The sequence below is a fragment of the Lucilia cuprina genome, chromosome 6, assembly GCF_022045245.1.
Source record: "Lucilia cuprina isolate Lc7/37 chromosome 6, ASM2204524v1, whole genome shotgun sequence".
NCBI lineage: Eukaryota > Metazoa > Arthropoda > Insecta > Diptera > Calliphoridae > Lucilia > Lucilia cuprina.
Genome location: NC_060954.1, coordinates 18,035,776 through 18,063,011, shown reverse-complemented (window position 1 = coordinate 18,063,011; position 27,236 = coordinate 18,035,776). Strand labels below are relative to the sequence as shown.

At 31.9% G+C, this 27,236-nt stretch overlaps 1 protein-coding gene across 5 annotated transcripts in view; it reads left to right on the top strand.

Moving 5' to 3' along the window:
- Positions 1 to 24,989, top strand: part of LOC111679722 (potassium channel subfamily K member 4) — a 30,015-nt gene extending 5,026 nt beyond the window's left edge. The window contains exons 1-4 of one of the 5 annotated variants that reach the window (XM_046954355.1): positions 19,210 to 19,380; positions 19,653 to 21,602; positions 21,658 to 21,815; positions 23,346 to 24,989. In XM_046954355.1, coding sequence (XP_046810311.1) covers positions 19,837 to 21,602; positions 21,658 to 21,815; positions 23,346 to 24,310 — 2,889 coding nt within the window. In that variant the 5' untranslated portion in view covers positions 19,210 to 19,380; positions 19,653 to 19,836 and the 3' untranslated portion in view covers positions 24,311 to 24,989. Of the gene's footprint in view, positions 1 to 2,899; positions 2,998 to 3,064; positions 3,237 to 19,209; positions 19,388 to 19,418; positions 21,603 to 21,657; positions 21,816 to 23,345 lie in introns of those variants that run through there. The other 4 variants (XM_046954352.1, XM_046954353.1, XM_046954354.1 and 1 more) reach the window with 4 other exon arrangements.
- Positions 24,990 to 27,236: the final 2,247 nt, after the last annotated feature.

The following is a 27,236-nucleotide window of genomic DNA, read 5'->3' as shown; positions in this document are numbered from 1 at the left end:
ATAGACAACATTATATAGTTCAGACTAAAAGTATTGCAATATAATATTGCAAAATAATTCAGATTAAAAATGTTTTGTATGACCAGAAAATAGGTTTTAAAACATAATCAATCACTTTATATATTGGTATGATTGGTAGCCTCCATATAATTCACAATCCTTGACTTTAATTTATTCTTTTCTATTTCTTTGAACTTTCTCAAACAAAAAAAATTTGTTTATCAATACATTAAGAATTGTTTGAAAGCAGTTTGTTAACTTAAATTTGAGAGTTTCTTTTATGTAACAGGATAAAACAGATTTGTTTTAGGCAAATATTTATTATAATAAAATAATTTTACTTCCTCTTAGCGTATCCAAAGGAAGTACATGCTTACTCACACACCAATAACTCGCATGTTTTTACGTCATTGTATAGTTGTAATTTAGCTATAGGCATAATATACATACATACATACATACATACATACATACATACATACATACATACATACATACATACATACATACATACATACAAACATACATACATACATACATACATACATACATACATACATACTCAATTACTTGGCAACAGTTTGTCTGGAATCGTGGAGCCAATTGTTTTAACTTTTGGATTTATTTTTTTATATTAAATACTTATTTATACAATCTATATACAAACAAACTTATTAGCAATTAATTGCGTTAGTATGACCACAAGTAGTAGAACATATTAAAGTACATTTTTTTTTATATATAAATATTTAAAAGATTTTCATTTTGCCAAACAGAATTCAAAAACCGATGCATTAAATATTAAAATTGCAAAAATACAATGATGTCATTTGATTTACAACAGATTTGTTTTTGTTGCGTAAAACATTTTGTTTGGATTTAGTTCAATATTAAAAAATAAACAGTAAAAACAACAACAAATAAAGTAACACCAATGTCAAGGTTGTTGTACACAAGTATCTACATACAAATAAATTATTTAGGGAAATTGTATCTGTTGGATACAATCCATAAACATAGGAAATAGACCAAGTAAGGTGCTTGTGATGGGAAGGCTGTTTAATGTTCTACAGCATCTTCAAACATATGTTTACTTTACATTAAACTATTATAACACTTATGTATTGATAGGTATTTATAATAATTAAATACATAGTTGAGTTCATATTAGGGACTATAAACTAGAATCCCAATATTAAACTCTATAGACAATTGACCATATTTTTAATTAGACATATATTACGTAATAAAAACTAGACCGTATTCTCTATAGTTCCAGACATTAGCCAAGCCAATAGGCAAGAGTCTCGACTATAGTCAAGATCATACCCTTGACTATTGACAGGTATAGCCTATTCTAGGCTATAGACTATAGTCCAAAACAAAACTCGATACCAGACCAGGCTATAGACTTGAATATAGACTAGACTATAGACTAGACTTTAGATGATAAACTACATTAGATTATAGTACACACTATAGCCTAGACTATATATACTATAAACTAAAGACTCAAAAATAGACTTTAAACCAAACTAAAGAACAGTCTATAGTCCGAACAATAGACTAGATAATAGTAAACACTAAAGACTTAATAAGAGTCCAGACTATAAAATGAACAAAAGTCTCGAATGTAGACTAGACTGGAGTCCTAACTGTAGCGTAGAATATAGATCAGACTACTAGACATTAGTATATAGTCCAGACTATAAAAAAGACTATAGTCTAGACTAGAAATGCTCGATATTATATTCCAAGCTCTAGACTAGATTATAGTCTTTTTATAGTCCGGACTATATACCAGATTATAAACCAGGCTACAGACCAGAGCATAGAATAGGGTATATAAAAGACTATTGACTTTAGTCCTTACTTTAGACTAAACTAAACTAAAGATTTGATTCTAGTCAAGTCTAAGTACTAGGCTATAGACTACAATCAAAACTTTATACCACACTATAGATGAAAATAGACAATAGTCCAGACTTCAGTTTAGACTAAATTATAATGCAGATCATATACCAGCCCATAATCAATTATTAAGGCTAGACTAGAGGCTTGACTTAAGTCCCGGCTATAGACTATACCATAGTAGAGTACTGACTATTGACTATACTATGTATTGTGTACAATAATAAAGACTAGACTATATACTAGGAAATTGTCCAGATTATAGACTAAATTATAGTCCAGATTATAGACTAGGCTATAGTCAATACTTTAGACTAGACGAAAGTCCAGACTATAGGCTACATTATAGTCCAGACTAAAGTCCATACTATAGGCTATAGTTCAGACTATTGATTAGACTAAAGACCAGACTGCAGACTAGACTATAGTCTAGAATATTAAGTAGAATATAGTCTTCACTACAGAGTAGACTATAGTTCACACTATTGAATAGAAAATTGACTGAACTATAGTCTAGTATATAGTTAATACTAGACTAGACTATACTCCAGACTAGAATATACTCCAGTCTATAGTTAATACTATAGACTAGACTATACGCCAGTCTATAGGCAGACTACAGAGTAATCTATATTCAAGGCAATAGTCTAGACTATACCCCAGACTATTGACTAGACTACAGATTTGACTATAGTACAAGCTATAAAATATACTACAGACTAGATTTTAGTCCGACTACAGCCAATCTATAGAATAGACTATAGTCGAGACTTTATACTATACTATTGTCCAGACTATAGACTACAATTATTACTAGACTACACTTCATATTATAGTCCAAACTATAGTCAAGACCATAGACTAGACTATAGTTGAGACTATATAATATAGTAGCAGCAATTAATCTTTATGAAATGACTAAAAAAATTATAGTTTGACTAAAAAAATTTATAGTTTTTAACTAAAATATTTTTTTTATTATTTACAGGTAGAGAATTCAAAAAAGAACAAATAGATATTCACAATTCACAAAAAGCATTCTACAGTGCGATAAGAGATTTAGCAAACAATGTGGAATTATTAAAGGTAAATAAAAATTATAATTTAATTTTTTAATTCGAATTTCTTTTAAACTTTATCCCCTAATAATTAGCTTAATCCTGGCTTGTTCGATGGTAAACTGACAGAAGCACTGCGCGATCATCAGCCAGCTGTCGAAACACTGCTTAACAATAATAAAACCATGGAGGAGATGGCGAATGAAGCTAATCCATGGTCATTTTGGAATTCCATGTTTTATTGCGGCACCATCTACACCACAATAGGTGAGTAATATTTTTAGTTGTTTATTTATTTATACAATTTGCTGTCGATTTTTAAGAAAAAATAAAAATGAAAGTAGAAAGTGACACAAATTTCGAGTTCATTGATTTGTATTTTGGCCATTTTTAATGTGATATTCACATTCAAGGGTATTTTATAAGTGCTCGACGACTACTCGTTTCGATTCGTTTCAACGCCCACTTAATTTTACAATTAAAACTGAGAAAAAAAAATAAATTTATGAAAAATTTATTTTTGAAATATTTTCATAAAATGTGTGATGAAAATTAAGTAAATAAAACAACACTATAAATATTTTTTTTAAAATTGCTGCTAAAATTATATTTTTTACTATGCGAATATTGTTGTTTCTTTTTTAATACTTTTTAATACTTTTTTTGTCTAGTGACAAAATTTTCATGAAAATATTTTTATTTTTTAAACTTGTTTGTTGTCTTTAATATAAAATTGGAATTATTCAAGTCTAAGCTATGAAAAGATGAAGTAAATGTATGTACATACATATGTATATGTACATAAGTAATTGTATGTAGTTTCTAGAAGTTTGTTAGACCAATATATGAACCAAACCATTGCTTCTAGCAATGTTTATTCCGATTCCTAAATCTTTAATTGAAGAAAGTTAACAGACCTTTTCTTTAATGAAATTTCTTTAAATGGAATGATCGTAACAAGAATTTCGTCGAAGATAACTTTAGTAGGGTCGCACTGCGCCAGGTTGTTAATTATCTGGTATATACATCCTTTTATACATCCAGGAGGTTTGTGGGGAACCTACAATATAGCAGGAGTTTTCCCTTATGCATTCTATTTTCAAATTTACTCGCCATTTTATTCCCCTATTAAAATCGGGTTTAAGACTATGAGCTTTTAATTTTTCACCTTTTTTTATTATTTTAGGATTTAGTATCAGTATTTTTCAAAATTAGTGGTTCAGTTTTTCGCGTGAATGGGTAACGACCGATATAGGAAGATTTACCAAAGACATTTCAACGATTTCTGACTTTTCTTATTAAAGTCTTCCGATTAAAGTCTTTAAGTTTTTAACCGAGATCTTCTCATTCCTTTAATGAAGGAATGAGTAGGTTTGGGGGCTTTTATTCTGAAAGCATGTTTAGTGTTTTTGCAATTTTTGGGTATTAAGATTTTCTAGGTCTGATAAAAGAACCATTTAATATGTTACTTCGGGTGTCAGTTGCAAGCAGATCACTTTCTGTACCAGATTTTTTGTGTGACTAAATGTTAGAATTATTTAGTTTTATATAAAATAAACTCACTCCAGCAGCTAAATCAAGGGACTGTCACTGAAGGGTTATATATACATATATAGGTCGATTAAATTGTCTCCTTTCAGGGTTTTCTCCCTTAATATAACACAGTCTTCGTTTTTGAGAAAAATTGTGATACTGTATAGCAATATACTTTTCAGTGCAGTTGTATATCAATACAGAACTTTCCATTAGTGTAGTTGAGGATTCTTGTAAAATTTTTTCTGATACGATTTGAAAAAAGATTGTACATGGACCGCTAACAGTTTGAACAAGATTTACTTGTTTAGAAGTCAAATTTCTGTATTCCCCGAGTAAAGAGATGCTCCCAGTAACTTTAGTCTGTTGGACTATATAGTGAAATGACTAATCTAGTTCATATGACATTCCGTTTAAACAGACCTATTTTCTTACCACTGTTACCTCTGATTCCAATATAATGTTTCCATGAGGATATATCTTCATTTTTCATCCTAATTTGTGAAATTTTCTTAATGTCGCAGAGGATAAAAGTGCTTTGGTTGCTAAAAATTCATAAATAAAATCGGTCCGTGGTATGATCCTAAGTACATCGGTATAAATAACACCGATGTACTTAGTCTACCAAATGCACATGTGGATTCTTTTTGTACCTTTGTGATACCTTTAAGTAGATTAAGGAAGAAAAACCAAATAGGAAAAGAGGTAAGGGACAAGAGTAGGAGGCATATTAATAGTTAAAAGACAAAGGAAGGAAATTGAGTAAAGAGAAAGAGGGAGTAAGATTTATTATAATTTAAGGTTTGTTTTATCAAACCAACTCCAATGTCTAACAAAGCATTTAGTTAAGTGACCTCCAAACATCGATGTCCCAATTATCGGAGCCGGATGTCCCATAATGCTGGACAGTGGCGTAGGATCTTCTACAGTAGTCATTGTCAGGTATTTTAAGTCTTATTGATTGGTTACCAAATTAACAATGCCCTGTGATGACAGCTATCATTTTGCTATGTTGGGGGTCGACTTAGTTTCAGATGATAGTACGTATTCTTTTGATCGAGCTTCGTCTATATCTTACTCGTTTGAATGAAAGTTGGTTCATTTCTCCATACACACTTCTTTCGGAGTAACACAGAGACGATCAATGTTCTAGTCGGATTTATGTGACCCTACATTCGCAAGCTCGTCAGCGATGTGTAATTTTAACAAGTACGATATTTGAATGTTTTGTCATTATGTTTAAGAATATCCGGCATTCCTGGATGATTCACCTATCAAGGGTTTGATTTCAACTTGACTGTCGCTCGATGATTAGGATATTTTTGTTTGAAAACCTGTGATACCAGTGCCTGATTGTTGTTCTATTTTATTCTAACATTTTGGCCTAAATTGAACTACAATCATTACCAAGATATCGGGCATTCCTGGTCTAGTCATCATGTATATTATTCAGCTATCAAAGATTTGATTGCAGCTTGATTGCCCGTACATATAAGGATATCTTTGTTCGATATCTTATGACATAAGAGCAATTTTGTTATTTTTTTCAAGGCTAATATCTTGGCCTAAATTCGACTGCATCCTTACCCTTTAATTCTGAAATAAAAATTACTTAAATGGATAGCATTTGTGAAGAGCCACCTTTTTCCATTCCCGCTTTTTTTGTGATGAAGAAATGAAAGTTTCTCTGGAATTCTCTGAAGATATTCTAATGCATTGTCATTGACCTTGCTCACGACACAGTTGACATTCCAGATCACTGTCTGTATCGGTCCAACTTAAATATAAATATAAGTAAAACAGTGCAATCTTGATCTGCCACTGGTCATTGTACAAGATTTTTCAACATGCTTGGTGCCGATTTGTCCAAACTATTCTGCATTTAGATATAAATTAATTTTAATTATTTGCTGTTATATTATTTAATTACTAATTAAAATATTTGTGTTAAAACAATTTCAATTTAATTAACTGAATTATATACAACAAATTTTCTTTATTTTTAAGTGGACACAAATCTTAAGTTTTTAGTTGTATAAAAATATTTTTATTACCCACTAAGTGTATAAAAGAGGGTGTTCCAAAATTCATGTATGAATTGAATTTAATAGAAAAATATTTGGCAATTTTTCTTTGAGGGATGACAGGCAACTATTGAACGCTAACCTGACAATTCCCCAGCATATACCGGCGTCCCACTACACGATCGGGTTCAGGAATCCAGCATCAGTCCTTAAACCAACATACTCTGCCCGCGATTTTGGTTATTTAACGACAGCCTAGAAAATCTCAACCAACTGACCAGCCAGGAGAAGCCATGCAGGCAACTGGCAAACCGTAATACCAGATTATCTGGTGCTCTGGTGTGACCCCATGTCAAATCATTCCAAGGTAATATGCCCGGGGGGACAAATTAATGCCGAAAGTTTAACGTGAGCACCTGTCTTGACGTCCTTATCTCACGGTGGTCTTTTTCATCCACTGGGTAGACTAGAGACGGTCTACCATGCGTGTATGCATGTATCAATATATCCTGTTGAAATGGCAACATCACCAAAGAACTTCCTCGAAGCGTAAAAAGGCATACTAAGTCAGTACTAATCTCCAATATATGAAGACTTTCCGGATCTTTCACCAATTTTAGCATCAGTTTCATTCCCATGATCATAAAGATCGATCCACTGGATGACAGGCAACCATTGAATACTGACCTGACAATTCCCCAGCATATACTGGCGTCCTACTACACGAACGGTAAGAGATACCGATTGAGTTTAGGAATCCATCATATACTGCTTTATACACAGACCTGTTCAAAGAGAGATTTATCCAACCCATTAGGTATAGGATATATCAGTCCTTAAACCAAAATTCTCTACCCGCGATTTTGGGTATTGAACCACAGCGACTACGTGGATCCCGATGGAACCTCAACCAACTGACCAGTCAGGACTTAGTTCTGCGGGCAACTGGCCACCCATAGTGCCAGATTATATGGTGCTCTGGTTAGACCTCATGCCAAATCATTCCGAGGCGAAGCCAAGGATACATTTGACATCCCCAGTTTATAGTCCCGGCAGACTAGAGGTATTGGTAGCACCTCTTTACCCCGGGATTGCAATACAACATTATGGATATTTTATCATGGAAACATGCCCCGGGGGAACCTTTGTCATACAGTTAGTATTTTAAACTCTGGAGTTTTCTAACAACCACTACGGAACACTTATTAGTGTGTCGTAACATCTAAGGACTTTTTAACATGCCCACAAAAACTCTTCAGAAAGTATTGCACATTTAATATAACAGTTTAACGTAAATTTTGTAACACCCTTTAAAATGTATATGTACATATATTTATTTTGCAGTCAGTTGTACAGGTATTTTTTCAGAATTTTCAGACAATTTTTTCTAGTATTTTAATTTGAAATTTAATTTATTTTTATGTTATTTACTTTTTTTAAGTAGGCGAAGGTGAAATGTTATGGGGGAACAAAAATTTTTCTGAAGAAAAAATATACTTTTATTTAAAATTTTCTTCATACGTTTTCCATTTTTTTTTAGTGTTAAGTGAACACGTGGCTAACGTGGACAAATTGTGGACAATCTGACTGATACAACCCTATTTATAAATAACACGACTCACACATGATGATTGGAGGCCTTAAAGAGAAATTACGATCGACAATTTATTGTGACACTCAACATTTTCTTTTGATTATTTGTCGTAATTAATATTGACAAACATACCAACTTAGTTAAAATTTAAAATGTGTTTTTTTAGCGAAATAGCAAAAAAAAAAAAAACATTTTTATAAGAATTTTATTTCCATGTTGAACACTCACTTTGTTGGCTATTAGTAATGCGAATTATTTTTGTTGAGACAAATCATACTTGTATTGTTAATGGGAACTTTTCCAGATAAAAAAAATCTGGTTGTCACAACTAAATGTTTGAAATATTTAACAGATATTTAGTATTTAAATTTCTTGTTTCAAGGGATAGCTGTCATTAATTATGAACTAGAATATACTAATATAAGTATGTATTAACATTTGCATACTGCTTTCTATTATGTTCACATTAATCAAACATTTGATCAGCAACAGTAAAAGTTTATTTGTTCTAACATGAGTTTGGTAAAAACAAATAACATCGATCAAAATATTTGAAGCAAAAGAACTGTTTTTTTTTTAAATTAAAAGTTTTATTTGTAATCTGTTTCAAATCTACACCCACAGTAAATGCAATTTATAAAATAAATCCTCTTTCCTAGAAGTTCAAATTATGTGACAATTTAAAATCCAATTCACAAAAAAATGTATGTCCAATGACAAATTGCGTACAATTTTAAATAAAAACAACAAATATTAATAATAATCACCTACAAAATCTGACACATAAATTTATGAATTTTGAATGAAAAACAAAATATGCATTTTTTTCAAATCTACTCACAAACAAATAATTGCGAGATTCTTCTATTTTTATAGAAAAACACAGAAAAAATAAAATATTTTTAAAGCAAAAAACCGCCATTAAGTTTTCCACCAAATAAAAATAAATAAATTAATGAAACAGTAATTAAGTATTTTTTTTCTGTGGTCTGCTGAATTGTCTGAAAATAAAGTAAATAAAAATGGAGGAATTTGTTGACAATCTTGAATCTTTTAATATTTATTGTATTATTTTTTAACGATTTATTTTTCCAAATTTAACGTTTTATTTTCGTCATAATATAATTACCTATAGAGGGGTTAGAGTTGAAGGGTGTTAAGTCCAATTTTTCAAATTTTAAACTGAGTGTTATAAAACGTTTTAACCATTAGGTTTATGGCTCCAGTAAGTTCACAGATATATCAATGTTTGTCTATATTACATAAGGAAAGTGCCACGCCTTCTATTGCTAGTCCGGCTATTAGCCCCCAAATTGTTCATATGTATATTAATGTTGTCGTTGCCAAATTTTAGAATTCTAGATATGATGGTTTTCCAGATATGCGAATTTTTGTATTCATATCATCAAGGGGTTACCACGCCCCATCTTTTTAGTCCGCCCATTTTGTCTTAAGCAATCTTATTTATACTAATGAGGCTTTTTTAGATTTAATATTTTCTTGTAGGTGTCACACTCCTACAGGCAGTCCTTCCATTTAGTCCCCAAATTTTCACATGGATGTCAAATCTATCCATATAAAATTTATGTTTTGTATGTAGGCGTGGCATCTTGCCTACCTGAAAGTTACCTATAATTCCTTCTACGTACATACAGGAATGTCGAGAGTTTTAACGTGAGCACCTGCCTTGACGGCCTTATCTCACGGTGGTCTTTTTCAACCACTGGGTAGACTTGAGAACGGTCTACCATCGCCCTTTTATTCTTCAATGAAGAACGCAGGTGACAATTTTTGTACATTGGTTCTGACCCATGCACAAGTACTTTGCTGGAGTACTTGAGCTATCTAATCTCTTGACCATTGGATGGCCTCTGTTGATTCGGCAACAGCACCTAGAGGCGTAACCGGTAGACCGAAGTACTATTATCAATAAGCCGTAGACATTGATCTTACTCACAGGGAGACACTGTGGTAATTCTGATATGAACAGTGTAAACCCTAAACATATCTGGACAAGGAAGGAAAATTCAATGGTATGTATATGATACCTTTCATCCAACATAATTCAACCCAGCACACATCTTATTTATACGATACATTCATAAGAGAAAAACACATTCAATTAATACCAACTCATTTCCAACGCTCAGTCCCACAGTCACTCGACTGCGGGGTATCTGTTGTTCTCGGCAACAGCACCGAACTTATCCCGAAATATTGACTATTATCATGCATCAGTCTTTCAACCGCCACTTAATCTCCCCGCGAATTTGGGTTTAAACCACAGCCACTACATGGATCTCGAAGGAACCTCAACTAACTGACCAGCCAGGATATAGTCCTGCGGGCAACTGGTCACCCGTAGTAACAGATTGTGCTCTGGTCTGACCTCTGGCAGACTAAGCCAAACAGTAGACTGTAACCAACTTTTCAATCCCGGTCAGATTGGAGGTATTGGGATTGAAATAACACCAAGGCGGAGGTCTCGTCAAGGTAACATGCCCCCGGGGGGTCTACGTACATACAGAAAGATTCTGTGAACATTTCAATTAAATCGAACCAGCCGCTTAATAGTCCATAGACCCTACTCACATCAACACCCACAAACAATGCCATGGAGTCTTGAGTCAAGTATAGATTGGGCAGTATATTAAAAAGAGTTTAACATACATTTTATCTCCATAGATCTTTACTTTCACCCTTGCAGCTTAATTATCTAGGCATCTTCGAAAGTTCCTAATACTTTTTCTGGAAACCAATTCATGCTGTATATTGTATTGGCACTGGGCAAATAGACTTGGGACAGAGGATATAGTTTTAGCGGACATCGCACTATATTCTCATGCCCTGATAATCAAAAGTTTCTGATTCCTTAGTACATACATCGCCCCCTTTAAATATCACACGTTCATTTGGCAATATTGCTGATAAACTTTCGAACTCGGACGCTACTTGTTCTACTTAAACTTAATAAGTGTTAGTTTTTTTCCGGAAAACTATTTGTATGCACTCGATGAATCAGAGCTCACTAACTCCTAATGTTACTGATACACTTTTGGGCTCTACTCGTTCTAAGCTTCTGAAACTTAATAAGTGTTAGCTTAATTACGATTTCACATGTGATATGTCTACCCGATAATAGGTATTGGTCACAGTGGCTATAATTGCCAAATTTGCAGCGGCACTAGCTTACTTTGCTGCAATCTATGAAGATCTAGTAGGTAGTTAGTCCTACATGGATTCATATTGGGCTACAACGCTTTAGCTATCGACCAATACAGTAATATTTATCCATAATCTGTAGCTTTATTGCAAGTAATAGAACACTGGCTAATTTCCTGTAAAATTAGCGTTGTTTTAACTCTTGGCAATTTGTTAACAACGTTATTGTCATACGTATTACCTTTATCCTTTGACCCACACAAGTGTAATCTCAGAAAGTCTTGCTATCTCATTGAGGGAAGTCCGGCATAACAGGTTGACTATCAGTATAAATTCGGATGTCACTGTTCTATATTGTACATTATCCAATTTGACGTCCTCTTTATCGCTAATATTTGAAGAATACAGCAAATGGATTCGTACCTCGGTTTACCGGTTACTTTTCTAGGTGCTGTTTCCGACTCCATTTTGCATGGTTGTAAACGGAAGTTATGTTTTTACATCTCGGAAGTTAAGCAAAGGTGTATCAATGTTCAGAGATTAGTTAGCTTAAGTACTTGAGTAAAGTGCACGTATACTGGACCGAAAATTCCATATATGTATGCAAATTGCCATCGGCGTGTGAAAGAACAATGGAGAAGCATACCGAGTGGTTGAAAAAGTCCACCGTGAAATAAGGGCCACATGGCAGATGTTCTCTCAATATGAAGCCAACTTATCCAAAATTTGGTATATACACAAATAAAATTTGGACTAATAAAAATAATTCGTTATCTGTGGGCTAAGTCCCAGAACTAAAGATGTTTTCTCTCTCATTTCTAAGCTAATATATATATGTTTGCATCTGTCACATCAGTTTTGTTTAAGCTTAAAATACAGTTACACTCTCGATTTGATTTACGATCTCATGTGTATATGTTTATATTAAGGGTGATAATTTTTCTTAGGTTTTAAAAGAAAACCATAAAAGCTCTTTTAAATTTATTTTCTTGTAGAATATGTTTTCCTCTCATACAAACCGCATAAAAGCAATAAAATTAAAACAATAATCTTGTCATGATTTATTATAAAATTAAGTCTCATTAAAAATTCTGCTTTTATTAAAATTAGGAAACAAGGAAATTAACCTGTAAATCATTCAACTAAAATAAAACATTTCCGATTCTAAAGATTTGATTTTATCAACACTCTAATGCCGATGAATCAATAGATGACGGATTTCATTTTTTTTTTTTTTGAATTTTGAACAACATTTTAATGATGTTGTTAACTCAAGCAGCAGACATTTTAAAATATAAATAATTTTTTGTAATTTTTATTTGTATTTTTATAAACATTTTCTTCCGTTTTATATGCATTTTGTTGTTGTTATTGTTTGGAAAAAAATACACAAAGTTTCTATGATGAATTTTCTTTGAAGCATATTTTGGCACACACACACTCTCTCTCACCTTCTCTCTCGTCTATACAACCGCTATAGGATATAAGTTTTATAATTTCTTTATAAGTATAATTGTTTAATATTTCTTATTTGTATATTTTTTTGCTGTTTTTATTTGTTTAATAACAATTATTTGTATAATTTATTTTAGAAATGCTGTAAGCAAAATAAAATTATTATTATTTGGAATAATTTTAAACAAATAAAGCAATTGAATGGATTAATTAAATTGAATTGTATCTATTTATATTCAAAACATTATTATACAGTGTAACTAGAACTCCTGGAATCAATGATTTTAGAGAAATAAACTAAAAACTGTTGCAAAAGAATTCAAAATGAATATGATATGGTAATATAGACTATAGTCTATATATAGTCTTTAGTCTAGACTATAGTTTAGTTCATAGTCTAGTCTAGTCCATAGTCTAGTCCATAGTGTAGTTTATAGTCTAGTCTATAGTCTAGTCTATCGTCTAGTCTATAGTCTAGTCTATAGTCTAGTCTTTAGTCTAGTCTTTAGTCCAGTCTTGTCTATAGTCTAGTATAAATATATTCTATAGTCTAGTATATAGCCTAGTCTAGTCTATTTTCAAGTCTATAGTATAAAGCCCAGTCCATAGCCTAGTCTAAAATCTAGTCTATAATCTAGTCTATAGTCTAGTCTATAGCCTAGTCTATTGTTTAGTCTAGTCTATTGTTTAGTATAGTCAATAGTCCAGTCTTGTCTATAGTCTAGTATAAATATATTCTATAGTCTAGTATATAGCCTAGTCTAGTCTATAGTACGAAGCCTAGTCTATAGTCTATAGTCTAGTCTATTTTCTAGTTTATAGTCTAGTCTATAGTTTAGTCTATAGTATAGTCTATAGTATAGTCTATAGTATAGTCTATAGTTTAGTCTATAGTCTAGTTTATAGTTTAGCCTATAGTCTAGTCTATAGTTTAGTCTATAGTCTATAGTCTAGTCTATAGTCTAGTCTATAGTCTAGTCTATAGTCTAGTCTATAGTCTAGTCTATAGTCTAGTCTATAGTCTAGTCTATAGTCTAGTCTATAGTCTAGTCTATAGTCTAGTTTATAGTCTAGTCTAGAGCCTAGTCTATAGCTTATTAACTAGACTAAAATATTTGGCAGTGCACTATCTATTAACCACATTTTCAATATATCGATAGTAATATGCGATTTTCGACATTATTGTCAGTCAGTTAGACGGCCCAACATATTAGATTGTGTCTTAATTTATATTGAGGCATTAGTTTTGTGTTAACCTAACAGTTAATAAAACTGTTGGTTACGCCTATACTAATAATCAGGAAAACCGAAAACATGCTCTAAAAAAAGTGTTTTAAGCGCTTTAAATATGCCATAAAAAACTCAAAATATGCTCTTAAAATTTAAAAAATATGCTCTAAAAATAAAATGTTTCATTATTTTTTAACATTGAAAAGCTCAAAAAGACAGAAATTGTAATGAAATAATAAATGTTTAGTGTAATATTTCATCCTACAAGATTTTTTAAAATTGATTCATCTCATAGTTTGAAGAACTAGTTTAATAGAATTCCGTTTTACGTTCAGATAACCAATAAATAACATGAAACCATTTGGACCCCAAAAAACATATTTCAAACGACAAAGTTTGACACATTTCTAAAAATTTGTATTCATAGCTTCTAAACTGACATTTTAATCGGTGTAGTCATAAATTCCAATAATTAGTTTTTTAAACTATAAAAATGGATTGGTCTCATGAAATCAAAAGTTATAGATTTTATGTCTGATTTAAAATGTAATGCTTTATTGAACAAAAAACTATAACATTGGTTTTCGTGAGAGTAATATATTTTTTGCAGTTTTTAAGTTCTACAAACGATTTTTTTCAAAATTTTAAAATAGGCTGAAAAATTTAAAATAAAGAAATTAAAATTTATTTTTTTTAAATAAAGTTTTGAAAATGTACAAAAACGAAAAAAGCGAAAACATCAAAATATGCACTAAAAGAGTAAAATATGCTCTAAAAACCCGAAAATATGCCTTAAATATGCTTAAAAAGTCAAATCATGCAAAATTATGCTCTTATGGGTAAAATATGCAAAAATATGCTCTAACAAATCGATGCCAAAATTCTTAAATTGGTCTGAAACGCATAAATATCTTATCCATGAGTCCATTCGACGCACCACAAAAAACATGCATTTGCATATTTTGGTTTCCCTGCTAATAATATAAACCTTCAAGTACAACCGCAAATAAATATAGAATTTTATTTATATCTAAATTTTAATTTATATTATTTTTATCCATTATAAAAAGCTAAGAATTTCACACATTATTTGTTTTTTTTTAAATTAACAATTTCGTTAAAAAATAACATTTAATAAACGAAAAAATGCACTAAATCTAATGAACTGCGGGAAGTCTTTTCCTTACGTATTTACCATATGATTTGCAAAACAAAACATTCACTAATCACTTGTTAATTAATTTCAAATGTTTGGATAAATCAAAACATTTTCATTTCATATTGTTCACGTTTACTCTTCGACAAAAATTCACCGAAAAAAATACAATTTTGTTCATTATGAAGGTGATGCCAGCAGTCAACTTTAAATGTGCAATTTGTGGGATTTTTCTTTATTTTGTTTTTGTTCCTGCTAAATTGTTTTTTCTTTTAGTCTTTTGTTCTGTTTCGGGAAATTCTCTTCATCATTTTTATTTATTTTTTTTTCGCCGATATTTTTTAAAAATCTTTGATACAGCATATTCACTTATTTGTTTTCTTTATGGCCAATGTTTATTTTCATAATTGTCTTTATGGTACACCACTATAGTGGGGATGGTATTATGCGTTTATCCTAATGTTTGTAACAACCAAAAATATTATTCCTATATTCACCTTAAAGTACACCAATCGGCTCAGAATCACTAAGTCGGTCCGGACCGTCATTTTTTCATTTTTGTTCGGAAATGTCGCTGAATATTGCTTATTACACTCTACAGTTGATTTAATGGACTAATAAAAGTGAGGTAGGCTCTGTTATATAAAGCCGAGCTGCCAAGGAAATATGAATATCCCTAGAACATATACAGCATCTACAACTTCAAGGAGAGGAGGAAGGCCAATAAATGTGTTTATATAAGTATATAACACATTATTAATAAGAAGTTATAATACTACTTCTTTTTAATAAGGACGGTAATACGTAAAAGTCATTGAAAAGTATGTTTAAAAGTTACAATTAAAACTCATTACCATGTTTTTACTGAGACCTTTATTTAATAACACATTATCTTTCCAATCATTAAAGGACAATAATTTAAGGGTAGAGTACTTCAACACTCATCATTTCTTACTTCATGACATGACTTTTCAATGCTTCTCGAAGAAATTTATGACGTCATTGCATTTTAAAAAAATATAATTCACTCCTATAACATAAACAAACATATTGAACAATTTAAGTGTTATTTAAAAAAATCAAATTCAAAAAATAAATTTAATAAAAACACCACTTCCCCCACACTCAAACAAATGCTTAGTAAATCATAAGAGATTTTTATTTCAACAACTTTTCAAATAAAATCAATTTTTATAGTTTCCTATTTTTGAAAATTTAATGACCTTTATCTGAAATTTTCAGTTATTTATGCATGCGGCTCCATAAGTATTTTTAGAACATGAAAATTATTTTTAAATTTGAAAATATTACAAGGTAATTTTTCCATATGTGCACTTACAAAATGTTGGTTCAATCTGAAAATAATAATAAATAGCACTGATGTAATTAAACCATTAAATCAGGCTCTTTAAGCTGTAAACACACCTGAGACATTTAAGAATGGCTTATCTGAACATTAACATTTTAAATCAGAATGACCGAATATTTAACGATCTTCAGCTTCCAAAAAACATAGTGTTGAAATATGTTACTTTAGGGCTGAATGGAAAACGCCTCCAAATTAATATGTATCCAAATCACCCAAAAGTATTTCTGCTCTAGCCACTCCAGCAATGCGTTACAATAATTATCTCAGCGTCATTTAACCCATGTAACCCATTCCTGCATTTGTTAAGATCTGGACTAGACTATAGACAATACTATAGACAAAATCATAGACTGGACTATATACTACACTATAGACTAAACTATAGACAAGACTATAGATTAAACTATAGACTAGATTATAGACTAGACTACAGCTTAGACTATAGACTAGACTTTAGACTAGACTATAGAATAGACTATAGACTAGAGTATAGACTAGACTATAAACTATATTACAGACTAGATTATAGACTAGACTATAGACTAGACTATACCCTAGACTATAGACTAGACTATAGACTAGACTATAAAGTCTATAGTCTAGTCTATAGTCTAGTCTATAGTCTAGTCTATAGTCTAGACTATAGACTATAAAGTCTATAGTCTAGTCTATAGTCTAGTCTATAGTCTAGTCTATAGTCTAGTCTATAGTCTGGTCTATAGTCTAGTCTATAGTCTAGTCTATAGTCTAGTCTATAGTCTAGTCTATAGTCTAGTCTGTAGTCTAGTCTATAGTCTAGTCTATAGTCTAGTCTACAGTCTAGTCTAAAGTCTAGTCTATAGTCTAGTCTATAGTCTAGTCTATAGTCTAGTCTATAGTCTAGACTATAGTCTAGTCTATAGTCTAGTCTATAGTCTAGTCTATAGTCTAGTCTATAGTCTAGTCTATAGTCTAGTCTATAGTCTAGTCTATAGTCTAGTCTATAGTCTAGTCTATAGTCTTGTCTATAGTCTAGTCTATAGTCCAGTCTATAGTATAGTCTATAGTCTAGTCTACAGTATTGCCTAATATCGATATTAAGAAAGTGATTAAATAGCTTTGTATTTTGGTGCATTGTCATATATTGTAGAGCTCTCCGACACAAATATCCTGATATCCTGGTTCTAATTTTAAAAAACTTTTTAACATGTTTTATTTTCTGTACATTTGAATCTCCCTCAATTTAGTAGCAAAAATTATCCGGCATTATAGTGTTAACATTTATATATATTTAATTTGTGTCTGGCAATGCTATTCATTTATTGAAAAATAGCAAATTCAACAACCTCATATGAATTGCTTTGGCCACTCTTACAGTGGCATCTGTTGTAAAATGTTTGAATTTTTAACATAAGTTATGTGTGAGTCACACATTGTGAATTAAATTGTTCAAACTTTACATTCATTCAAGCAAAACATATGAAAATTTTTACCAAAAAAAGGCTTTTTATTTTTATTATATACATTTTGTGTTGTGTACTTGTTTTTGCCAATTACATGCAGTGCTAATACTAGTTGTAATAATACAAAATAAGGTAAATTTTTGCAAAGTATAAGGCCTTATTCATAAACAAACTTTTATTTTATAAACGATTTATAAATCAAATTTTGTATGGAAATTTTCTTTTAAAATGTTTTTTATAAAATAAAATGTTGTTTATGAATAAGAGGGTAAATAGTTATTGTAAATAACGTTTAAATTAATGATGATTTTAATGACGGTATATTTGGAACCCTTCTTGGAATCTACATAACTGGCATTAAAATTATAGATGGTACCCTAGATTATAGACTAGGCTATACATTAGACTGTATACTAGACTATAGAATATATTATATACTAGATTATAGTCTAGACATTAGACTGGGGCATAGACTAGACGCCACTAGAGATTAGTCTAAACAATAATTTAACCTAGATTATAGATCAGATCATACACTAATTTACTAACTAGACTATAAACAAGACTGTAGAATACATTGTGTAGCAGTATACAGACCCGTCTATAAACTAGACAATATCAAGTACTAAAGTATAGACTATAGTATTTAGACCGCACTAGACTCTAGCCTAGACTTTATACTATAGTATAAACTACACTATAATAATATAATATAAACCAGGTCATAGACTAGACTGTACACTAGACTATAATCTTGACTATAGACTACATTATAGACTAGACTATAGGCCAGGCTATAGACTATTATGGCCAACTATATTACGCCCTACACTAGTAGGTATGTTAAAATGTTTATTATCTTTACAATAAAACTGTTACAAACATCAGCACAAATGCTCCAGCACAATAAGCTCCTCCAAATAGTTGTGTAGGGTATAATTACAAATGTTTTGAAGATTCAAAAGAATGCATACTTTAAATGCACTGAGCATTTGAGCGATTTGAGCAGGTTAACGATCTCAGGTAGAAGGTATTACAATCCGGTTGCTGTTGAAAACAAAATCCTGTGAGTGATGATAACCTACACGATCATCGCTCTCTGCAGCAAGAAAAAAACATCATACATTTCAACTCTTTTGAATACAAAGAGTATACGATTTATGGCAAAAATATCAAAAGAGACACATTATGAAGGCATAAAAATTAAAAGTTGAGCAGTTGATAGCGTCGAATGCAGAATTAACCCACAAAATATAAACGATTGAACAGAAAAACAGTTCATTTTTAGACAACGAAGCGAACGTTACGTTGAAAACAACGGCAAGATCCGTACAAAATGTGTGCGAAAATTGAAATATTGAATTTAAAATAGAAAAAAAATATATGTGTAAATGAAATGTGTATTAACGCAAGCTACTATATTTAGAATTATGTGAAAAAATATTTGTAAGAAGTAAAAAATTAAAAACGAAATAAAATTTTTGGAAAAATTTTATTAAATTACAAAAAATTTAGATAAATAAATCGATTAAAATTTACTATACAAACATATTTGTTAAAAATATGATTGTATAATTTAAATAAAAAAAAATATTTCAAAATTTTATGATCACTTTTGTCAAACGAAGTGGAGAGGATTCAAAGAGGTATATACACAAATTTTGGGGGCTATTTATAAATAGAATTCGGAAGTGTGGTCAAAAAATATTTGTTTAAAGAAAGTGAAAGAATAGAAAAAAAACAAAAGCGGAACATTATATGGATGAATAGACGATAAATAGAAAGCGAAAGGAAAACACGAAACGAAACAAAATTAAGAGCAAACAGTATTCAAGAGACTGAATAAAAATTTAATTATTTTCTCTTTCGAAATATTGAAGTAAAAAAAAAAACAAATAAAAAATGGAAGCTGATCATCAAGAAATATCCAACGCTTCTCATATACGAAGACGTCGCCGTGTTGGACGTTCTATGCGTGAAAAAACTCCTGATCCTAGTGCTAGACGTATGTCATCTACCGAAGATGATAGCAGCATAGTAGGTACTGGCACAACAGTTTCTGAGGGTGCTCAAGTTGTCAGTATGCAAATAAGGCCTCCCCGTTCCACTATGTCAGCTCACGAGAGTAAAATTCTAAGAAGAAGAGATAAGACTTTTGCTACCGCTGCCACCCGTTCACTCTCTCAGCCCAGAGAAGCTGAGCGTTTGTCGGAACCCGAAGCTACTGAACTGATTAAAACTGTCAAACGTAGTCTCTCTATGCCGCGCAACAAAGAAGTGGCCGAATCTAGTGAGGGGGAATTGCAGGCCAGGGGTAGAACCCTATCGCCTGAAACTAGATTGGTATCAGCACCCATACAATCGACAGCCGATGAAAATCTTTCACGTTTGGAACAGAATTTAAAACGATTTGAAAATGAACGCAAACGATTCGAAAGCGAAAAGAAATTATTTGAAAGAGAGAAACGAGAACATAAATTGCGATACAAGCAAATGCTGGACAATGAAGAGAGAAAACGTTTGCTACAGTCTTATCGCAAACTAAGTGATCGTATCAAACTACCTCAAGGAGAAGAAGAGCGTAAACGTTTGATACACAGTTTGAGATTGGAAAGACATGAGGGTAATTTACCCACTTCCCGATCTGCAGCGAAACGTAATCGCCATAGCGGCAACTTTGAAGAGTCTTCTACACAATTTTCTTCTTCGGATACCGAGACTGCTGAAGAAATACATGCTAGACATTTAGCCAAACAATTGTCTCCAGTGAGAAGACATCATAGTGCCATGACCACGGCTAGTGTGAGAGGTCCACCACCCCAACCACCCGCTAGACGATCAGCTAGTCGTAATAACTCCCTGTCGCCTGTAAGACCACAAAGGCAATCGGCTAGTCGTAACAATTCCTTGTCACCTGTAAGACCACAAAGGCGTTCGAAAACTCCCGAACAAAGAGCAGAAATTATGAAAAAGCTCAATGGTCTAGAAGAACAACAACATCAAAAACATGATGAACAGCAAAGTCTACGACCTGAGACTACCACGACAGAATTTGAAACGGATAGAGAAACTCACTTGAGACAAAGGAAAGTGCACAGAAGTGAATCATTACATCGACCAGAAACAAAACGCAAGCAAAGTTTGGAAACCTCACAAGATAAAGTAGATAGTTCTATGCCAGTAGAAATAACCAAAGAACTACAACCGGAAATTATAATTTCCCCAGCTAAAGATAATGCAACCACTATCACAGCCAAAGAACAAAAACCAACTTTCTTTCAAAAACTTGGACGATTGTTTAGAAAATCACCCAAACATGAAACCATAACAAAAGAACAAGAGGATCTCTTGCCACCAACTGCTGGAACACAAAATACGCCAGAAATACCAGATAAAATAGTATCCAAAGCTTTTCTTAAAGCTTTCATACGTGATGCTAGACAACAGTGGCGTATCTATAAAGCAGAACGTCCTCATGATATTAAGGAGATCAAAAGAATGCGTAATCGTTGTTTTGCTCATACGGTAATGTTGATACTCCTTCTAGGCTTTGGTGGTCTAATGTTTCGTTATACAGAAGGAACTTCGGAAAATATCTACAAATGTGAAGTTCGTAAAGTTAAAAGAGATTTTATAGATCATTTATGGTCACATAGCCATAGTATGAGGTATGAACTTGAAATCCAATGTAAATTTTTCACTTTTCTAACTATTTTATTATAGAGAGGAGGACTGGAAATCGTTGGCTCGCCAAAAACTGCGTAAATTCGAAGAAGAATTACATACAATGGGTGAAATGGGTATACGTTATTTCCCCGGACAAAAGTCATGGAATTTTGTAAATTGCATTTTATATTGTTGGACTGTGATAACTACCATAGGTAAAAGCTGAGTAATATTGGGTATTTTTATTAATAGATTCGGAGTTGGCAAATGTAAGGGGGAGTAAAATGAGATATTAATTGGTCCAAAATTGAGGGTATTCGTTACTGATTGATATCTTAACTGAATTTAAATAGAAATTTCGATTGCCATCGAACAATTTTATAGACACAACAACTGTAATAGTGGATTCTGTATTATAACTTTTTCACGATGTTGGTAAATGATGTAGAATTTATTACTTTGATTCAGAATAAGTAAATGTAGAGGGGGCGGGGTTGGTTAAATGAGATATAGATTGGTCCGAAATTGAGGGTAATCGGTACTGATCGATATCTTAATTGATTTTAAATCGAGATTTCGAGATTGCCATCGAACTATATTATAATCACTACAACTGTAATAGTGGAGACTGCATTATAGCTTTTTCACGATATTGGTAACTTATTGACAATATAGTCTCTCGCTCCCTTTCGATTCAATGATTTATGTTTACTTTGAGGTGGTTAAAGAAATTTCTATTTAGATTTTGTATAAATTAAAACGGTAAAAACATTTTGTAGGTAATTTTCGGTACATTTTGAGTATGCAGTTCCAAATTCACAAAACCGGATTATAATTTTACAAAAATATACATTTATCAAAATATGTTTTTACAACAGACTGTCTATAGTTTTAACGTGAGCACCTGCCGTGTCGGCCTTATCTCACGGTGGTCTTTTTCATCCTCTGGGTAGACTTGAGAACGGTCTACCATCGCCACTTTGTCTTCAATGAAGACGCAGGTGGCAATTTTTGCACATTGGCTATGACCGGTACCATGCGCAAGTACTTTGCTGGAGTACTCGAGCTATCTAATCTTTTGCCAAAGTAGTCACGTTGTAAAACAACCATACTACTATGGCTCTGTTGATTCGGCAACAGCACCTAGAGACGTAACCGGTGGACCGAAGCACCATCCATCAATAAGCCGTAGACATCGTTCTTACTCACAGTGACACGCTGTGGCAAGTCGAATATGAACAGAGTAAACTCTGAACATATCTGGACAAGGAAGGAAACTTAATCGGTATCTCTTGTATATGATATCTTTCATCCATCATCATTCAACCCAGCACACATCTCATTTATTCGACACATTCATAGAGAAAAACATACGACACATCATTAAATGTACGATTTACATACTTCTTGAAAGTTTTTAAATGTTATTTTATAAAAATAGTGAATATAAAGTCTCGGCTCGTCAAGACAATAATTTAATATTTGGTCAAAATTATAAAAAAGTTAATCTCTATCCCCCTTATTCATAAACAGCACTTTATTTTATAAAAGGTTTATAAAACAAAATATCCATACGAAATTTAATTTATAAATCGTTTATAAAATAAAAATTTGTTTATGAATATATATATGACAAATTAAGAACTCAATTTGTGTCCAAATTATTTTATTACCATATATAATACGAAAATATGTTATACTATATAAAAACTAATAGTTTTACTTTAATTTTTTGATCATTTCAGGTTATGGCCACATAACACCTAAAACACGATTTGGCCAATCGTTGACAATTGCATACGCCATCATTGGTATACCCATGTTCTTGATATTGTTAGCTGATTTCGGTAAACTCTTCACCAGGGCCATTAAATTCATTTGGGGTTATGTGAGACGGCTCTACTATACGGGCACTTGTCGCAGTATACGTAAACAACAACAAGTACGCGATGCCATGACCGGATTTTCTACTGTCTATGATATGGCCATACGTAGACCAAGTCATTTCTTTGGCATGGGAGCCGATACTGATGTTGAATCACAGGCATCTGAGGCCGGTAAATCACATCCCGAAACACCTACATCACCCTATCCGGAAACTATAGTTGTGGATGATGAATTCAATTTACCCATTTCATTGGCTTCCATATTGCTTATAACGTACATTCTTTTGGGTACTTTTGTGTACACTTTATGGGAAGATTGGACTTATTTCGAGGCCTTCTACTTTGTATTTATTTCAATGTCCACTATTGGTTTTGGTGATTTGGTGCCAAATCATCCCATTTTCATGATGTGCAGTATAATTTATTTGGTATTTGGTTTGGCTTTGACTTCTATGTTCATCAATGTTGTGCAGATTAAATTGAGTGATACATTTAAGGATGCCAGTGCCAAAATAGGAGCCACTCTAGGTGTTGGCGCTAGTGAGTTGGGTGATGAGGCTTCGCAAGCTAAAACTCCCTCCGAATTGGCTTCGGTACATGGTTCCCGTTTGGATAAAATAGCTGAAGATGAAAATGAAGAGCTATCCTCTGCCTCGCCTCCCCTACAGTCCATTCTAAGACCTAGCCGTCCAAATTCACCAGCAAATCAAGAAGATCAGAGTAATGGTGAGGTGGGACCTCCACCTTTACTGCCACGAAGACAAATGTCTGTGGAACAGCCACCAGTAGTAGAGAAGAAGAAAAAGAGACGTTTCTTTAAGTAAACAAGACATGAAATAAATCCAATCAAAATAATTAAACTTAAGTAAGAGTATGATCGAATGTGAATTCGATTACCCGCAATCGTTCCATTTTCGTCACTACTCAAAACCAAAAACAACTCATTAGCATTATATAGGCATGTGGCAAATTTAATTTGCAAAATATGCAATATTCATTAAATGTCAATTTAACCCTCTTCCATTAGAGTCACAAGAAAGCATCATCAAGCATATCTTTGCATCTCTCATTCATTGCACTTACAACCAGTGTCCTCATAAAATCTTCCAGTCTCTTATTCATTTCTTAATATTTATATCGAAATGGAAGATCGGCTTTTATTTTAGAAACCTTTGCATCACTGGTTTAATACTTAAAATATTTATAGTTTATAAAACATTTTTAGTTCGTCTTTTAGTTATAGTTTTATTTTTATTTATGCAATAAAGACCATTTAAATTTTAAATTCATGATTCAGTTAATTATGTTTTTTTTTAAATCCCTAAACTGTATATGTGACCCGGTAATTGGTCAGTTTTACTCATACGATTGTTGTTTCATTTTACGTTTTATTTAGTATATTTAAATTATTTTAAATAATTTATTAAATTTTTAAATTTAAGCTTTTATTTATGAAATTGTAAATAAATTGTTTTTTTCTAAATAAATTTAAAAGAAATTGTTTCTTTTTTGTAATACTAGTGGTAAAAACAAAAATAGGTAAATAAAGAAAAGTATTTAATTGCTCTGAATCTGACCTTTTTAAATTAAAAAAGTTTTTGAGATACTGTAACCCAAATGTCGATTAAACTCCATTTTCAGCAATATATTCCTTCATTTAAAACATTCTTTTGTCAGCTAAATGTCCGTTTCAAATTCTGTTTAACCTTTATCCTTGCTTTTCTAACATCTCATATATGAACAAAACCTTAACTAAAACTGAGCTAAGTAGATCTGAACTAGAACTTAATTAAAAGTGAACTAGAACTGAAGTAGAACTGAACTAGAACTGAACTAGAACTGAACTAGAACTGAACTAGAACTGAACTAGAACTGAACTAGAACTGAACTAGAACTGAACTAGAACTGAACAAGAACTGAACAAGAACTGAACTAGAACTGAACTAGAACTGAACTAGAACTCAACTAGAACTCAACTAGAACTCAACTAGAACTCAACTAGAATTGAACTAGAACTGAACTAGAACTGAATTAGAACTGAACTAGAACTCAACTAGAACTCAACTAGAATTGAACTAGAACTGAACTAGAACTGAATTAGAACTGAACTAGAACTGAACTAGAACTGAACTAGAACTGAACTAGAACTGAACTAGAACTGAATTAGAACTGAACTAGAACTGAACTAGAACTGAACTAGAACTGAACTAGAACTGAACTAGAACTGAACTAGAACTGAACTAGAACTGAACTGAACTGAACTGAACTAGAACTGAACTGAAGTAGAACTGAAGATTTATTATGTATCCAAAACAAATTACATTGAAAAGTTGTAAAATTACACATTCATTGGTATTTTACTGCAATATATATAGTAGTTAAATAAGTCATCACAAGTAGGGAGTTAAAAGTTGTTACTTGGTATGTTATCGTATCCTTAACACAATTGTTTATATGTAAGTATTTACCTATGTATGTTTATGCATATGTACAATTATTGCCAACGTTAGGTAGGTGTGTTTTTATAAAAGATCACATTAATTTTTACACATGTTGGCTACAAATTATTTGTGAAAATGCAAATATACATGTATGCATAAATATGTTGAATATATGTAATAATACCGCCAAGCAAAAACCTTTCCTAAGATGAAAACCATAACTTTATGTTATAAATTTTTTATGTTCTATGTTTTCTTGTGCAAATGAAAAAAAAAAAAACAAAGCGGAAAACAAAATGCAAAATATTAGAAATTTACGTGAATTTTACAAAATCATGAAAGTATAAACAAAATATTATACCATAATAAATAATTGATAAAACACAGAGAGACGATTTTTTGTGTGACATATGGTATTTCCTTTGCCAAATTGGAAACGAAATACATAGCTATTAGTATTTAACACAACAATGCGGGTAACAAGCAAAAATGTCCCAATTGTAATTTATTTGTATACCAACTTAACATATTACCACGATATACACGATACTAATATTATTCAGTTTTTGAAAATATAATTTTTATTGGGTTTATATCAATGGATGAACACATGTTTACAAATTTTAAGTGATTAATTTCTTTGAACAAGTTAAGATTTGTTTTGATGTTTAAGCGGTAAAAATCGAATGAGAAAGTACAACAAGTAGTAACTTTACACATTTTACGTAATTCCTAAGGATTTTCCAATTAGTGTTCGTAACGGATGTTGTATCCCAATTAATATAACTAACTCCAAAGATATTGGAATCTAATTTTTACAAAAGCCTGATAAAGACAAGGAAAGTACTACCGAGTGTAATAGGTAAGTGTTTTGATCAGGTAGATCGGAGGTTGTTAAATTTCCACATGACTAAGGAAAGCACAATAGACCCGATGTGGGACTTGATGTTTACACATATTCCTTTTATACTAACAATAGTCGGACTCGATCGATCGAATTATATTATCCAACGGCTGACAATATCGTGTTCTAAAGAAAGGACTATACAGAATGGACTTTCAGATGACAATTAATATTTTATAAATAAAGTTATCTTGGCGCTGTTGTAACTTCTCAAAAAGGACCAAACTGGAGGATACTTCAGGGCACGATATCTCAAGTCCCAGAAACTCTGTAAATTAGAAGGGCTAACTATCAAGCAATTTATGAAATGAAGCTTTACAACAATTTGCAATTAGTTAGTTAGTTGGACAGTAAGTAAGTTAGATAGAAATATAGATATATAGATAGATAGATAGATAGATAGAT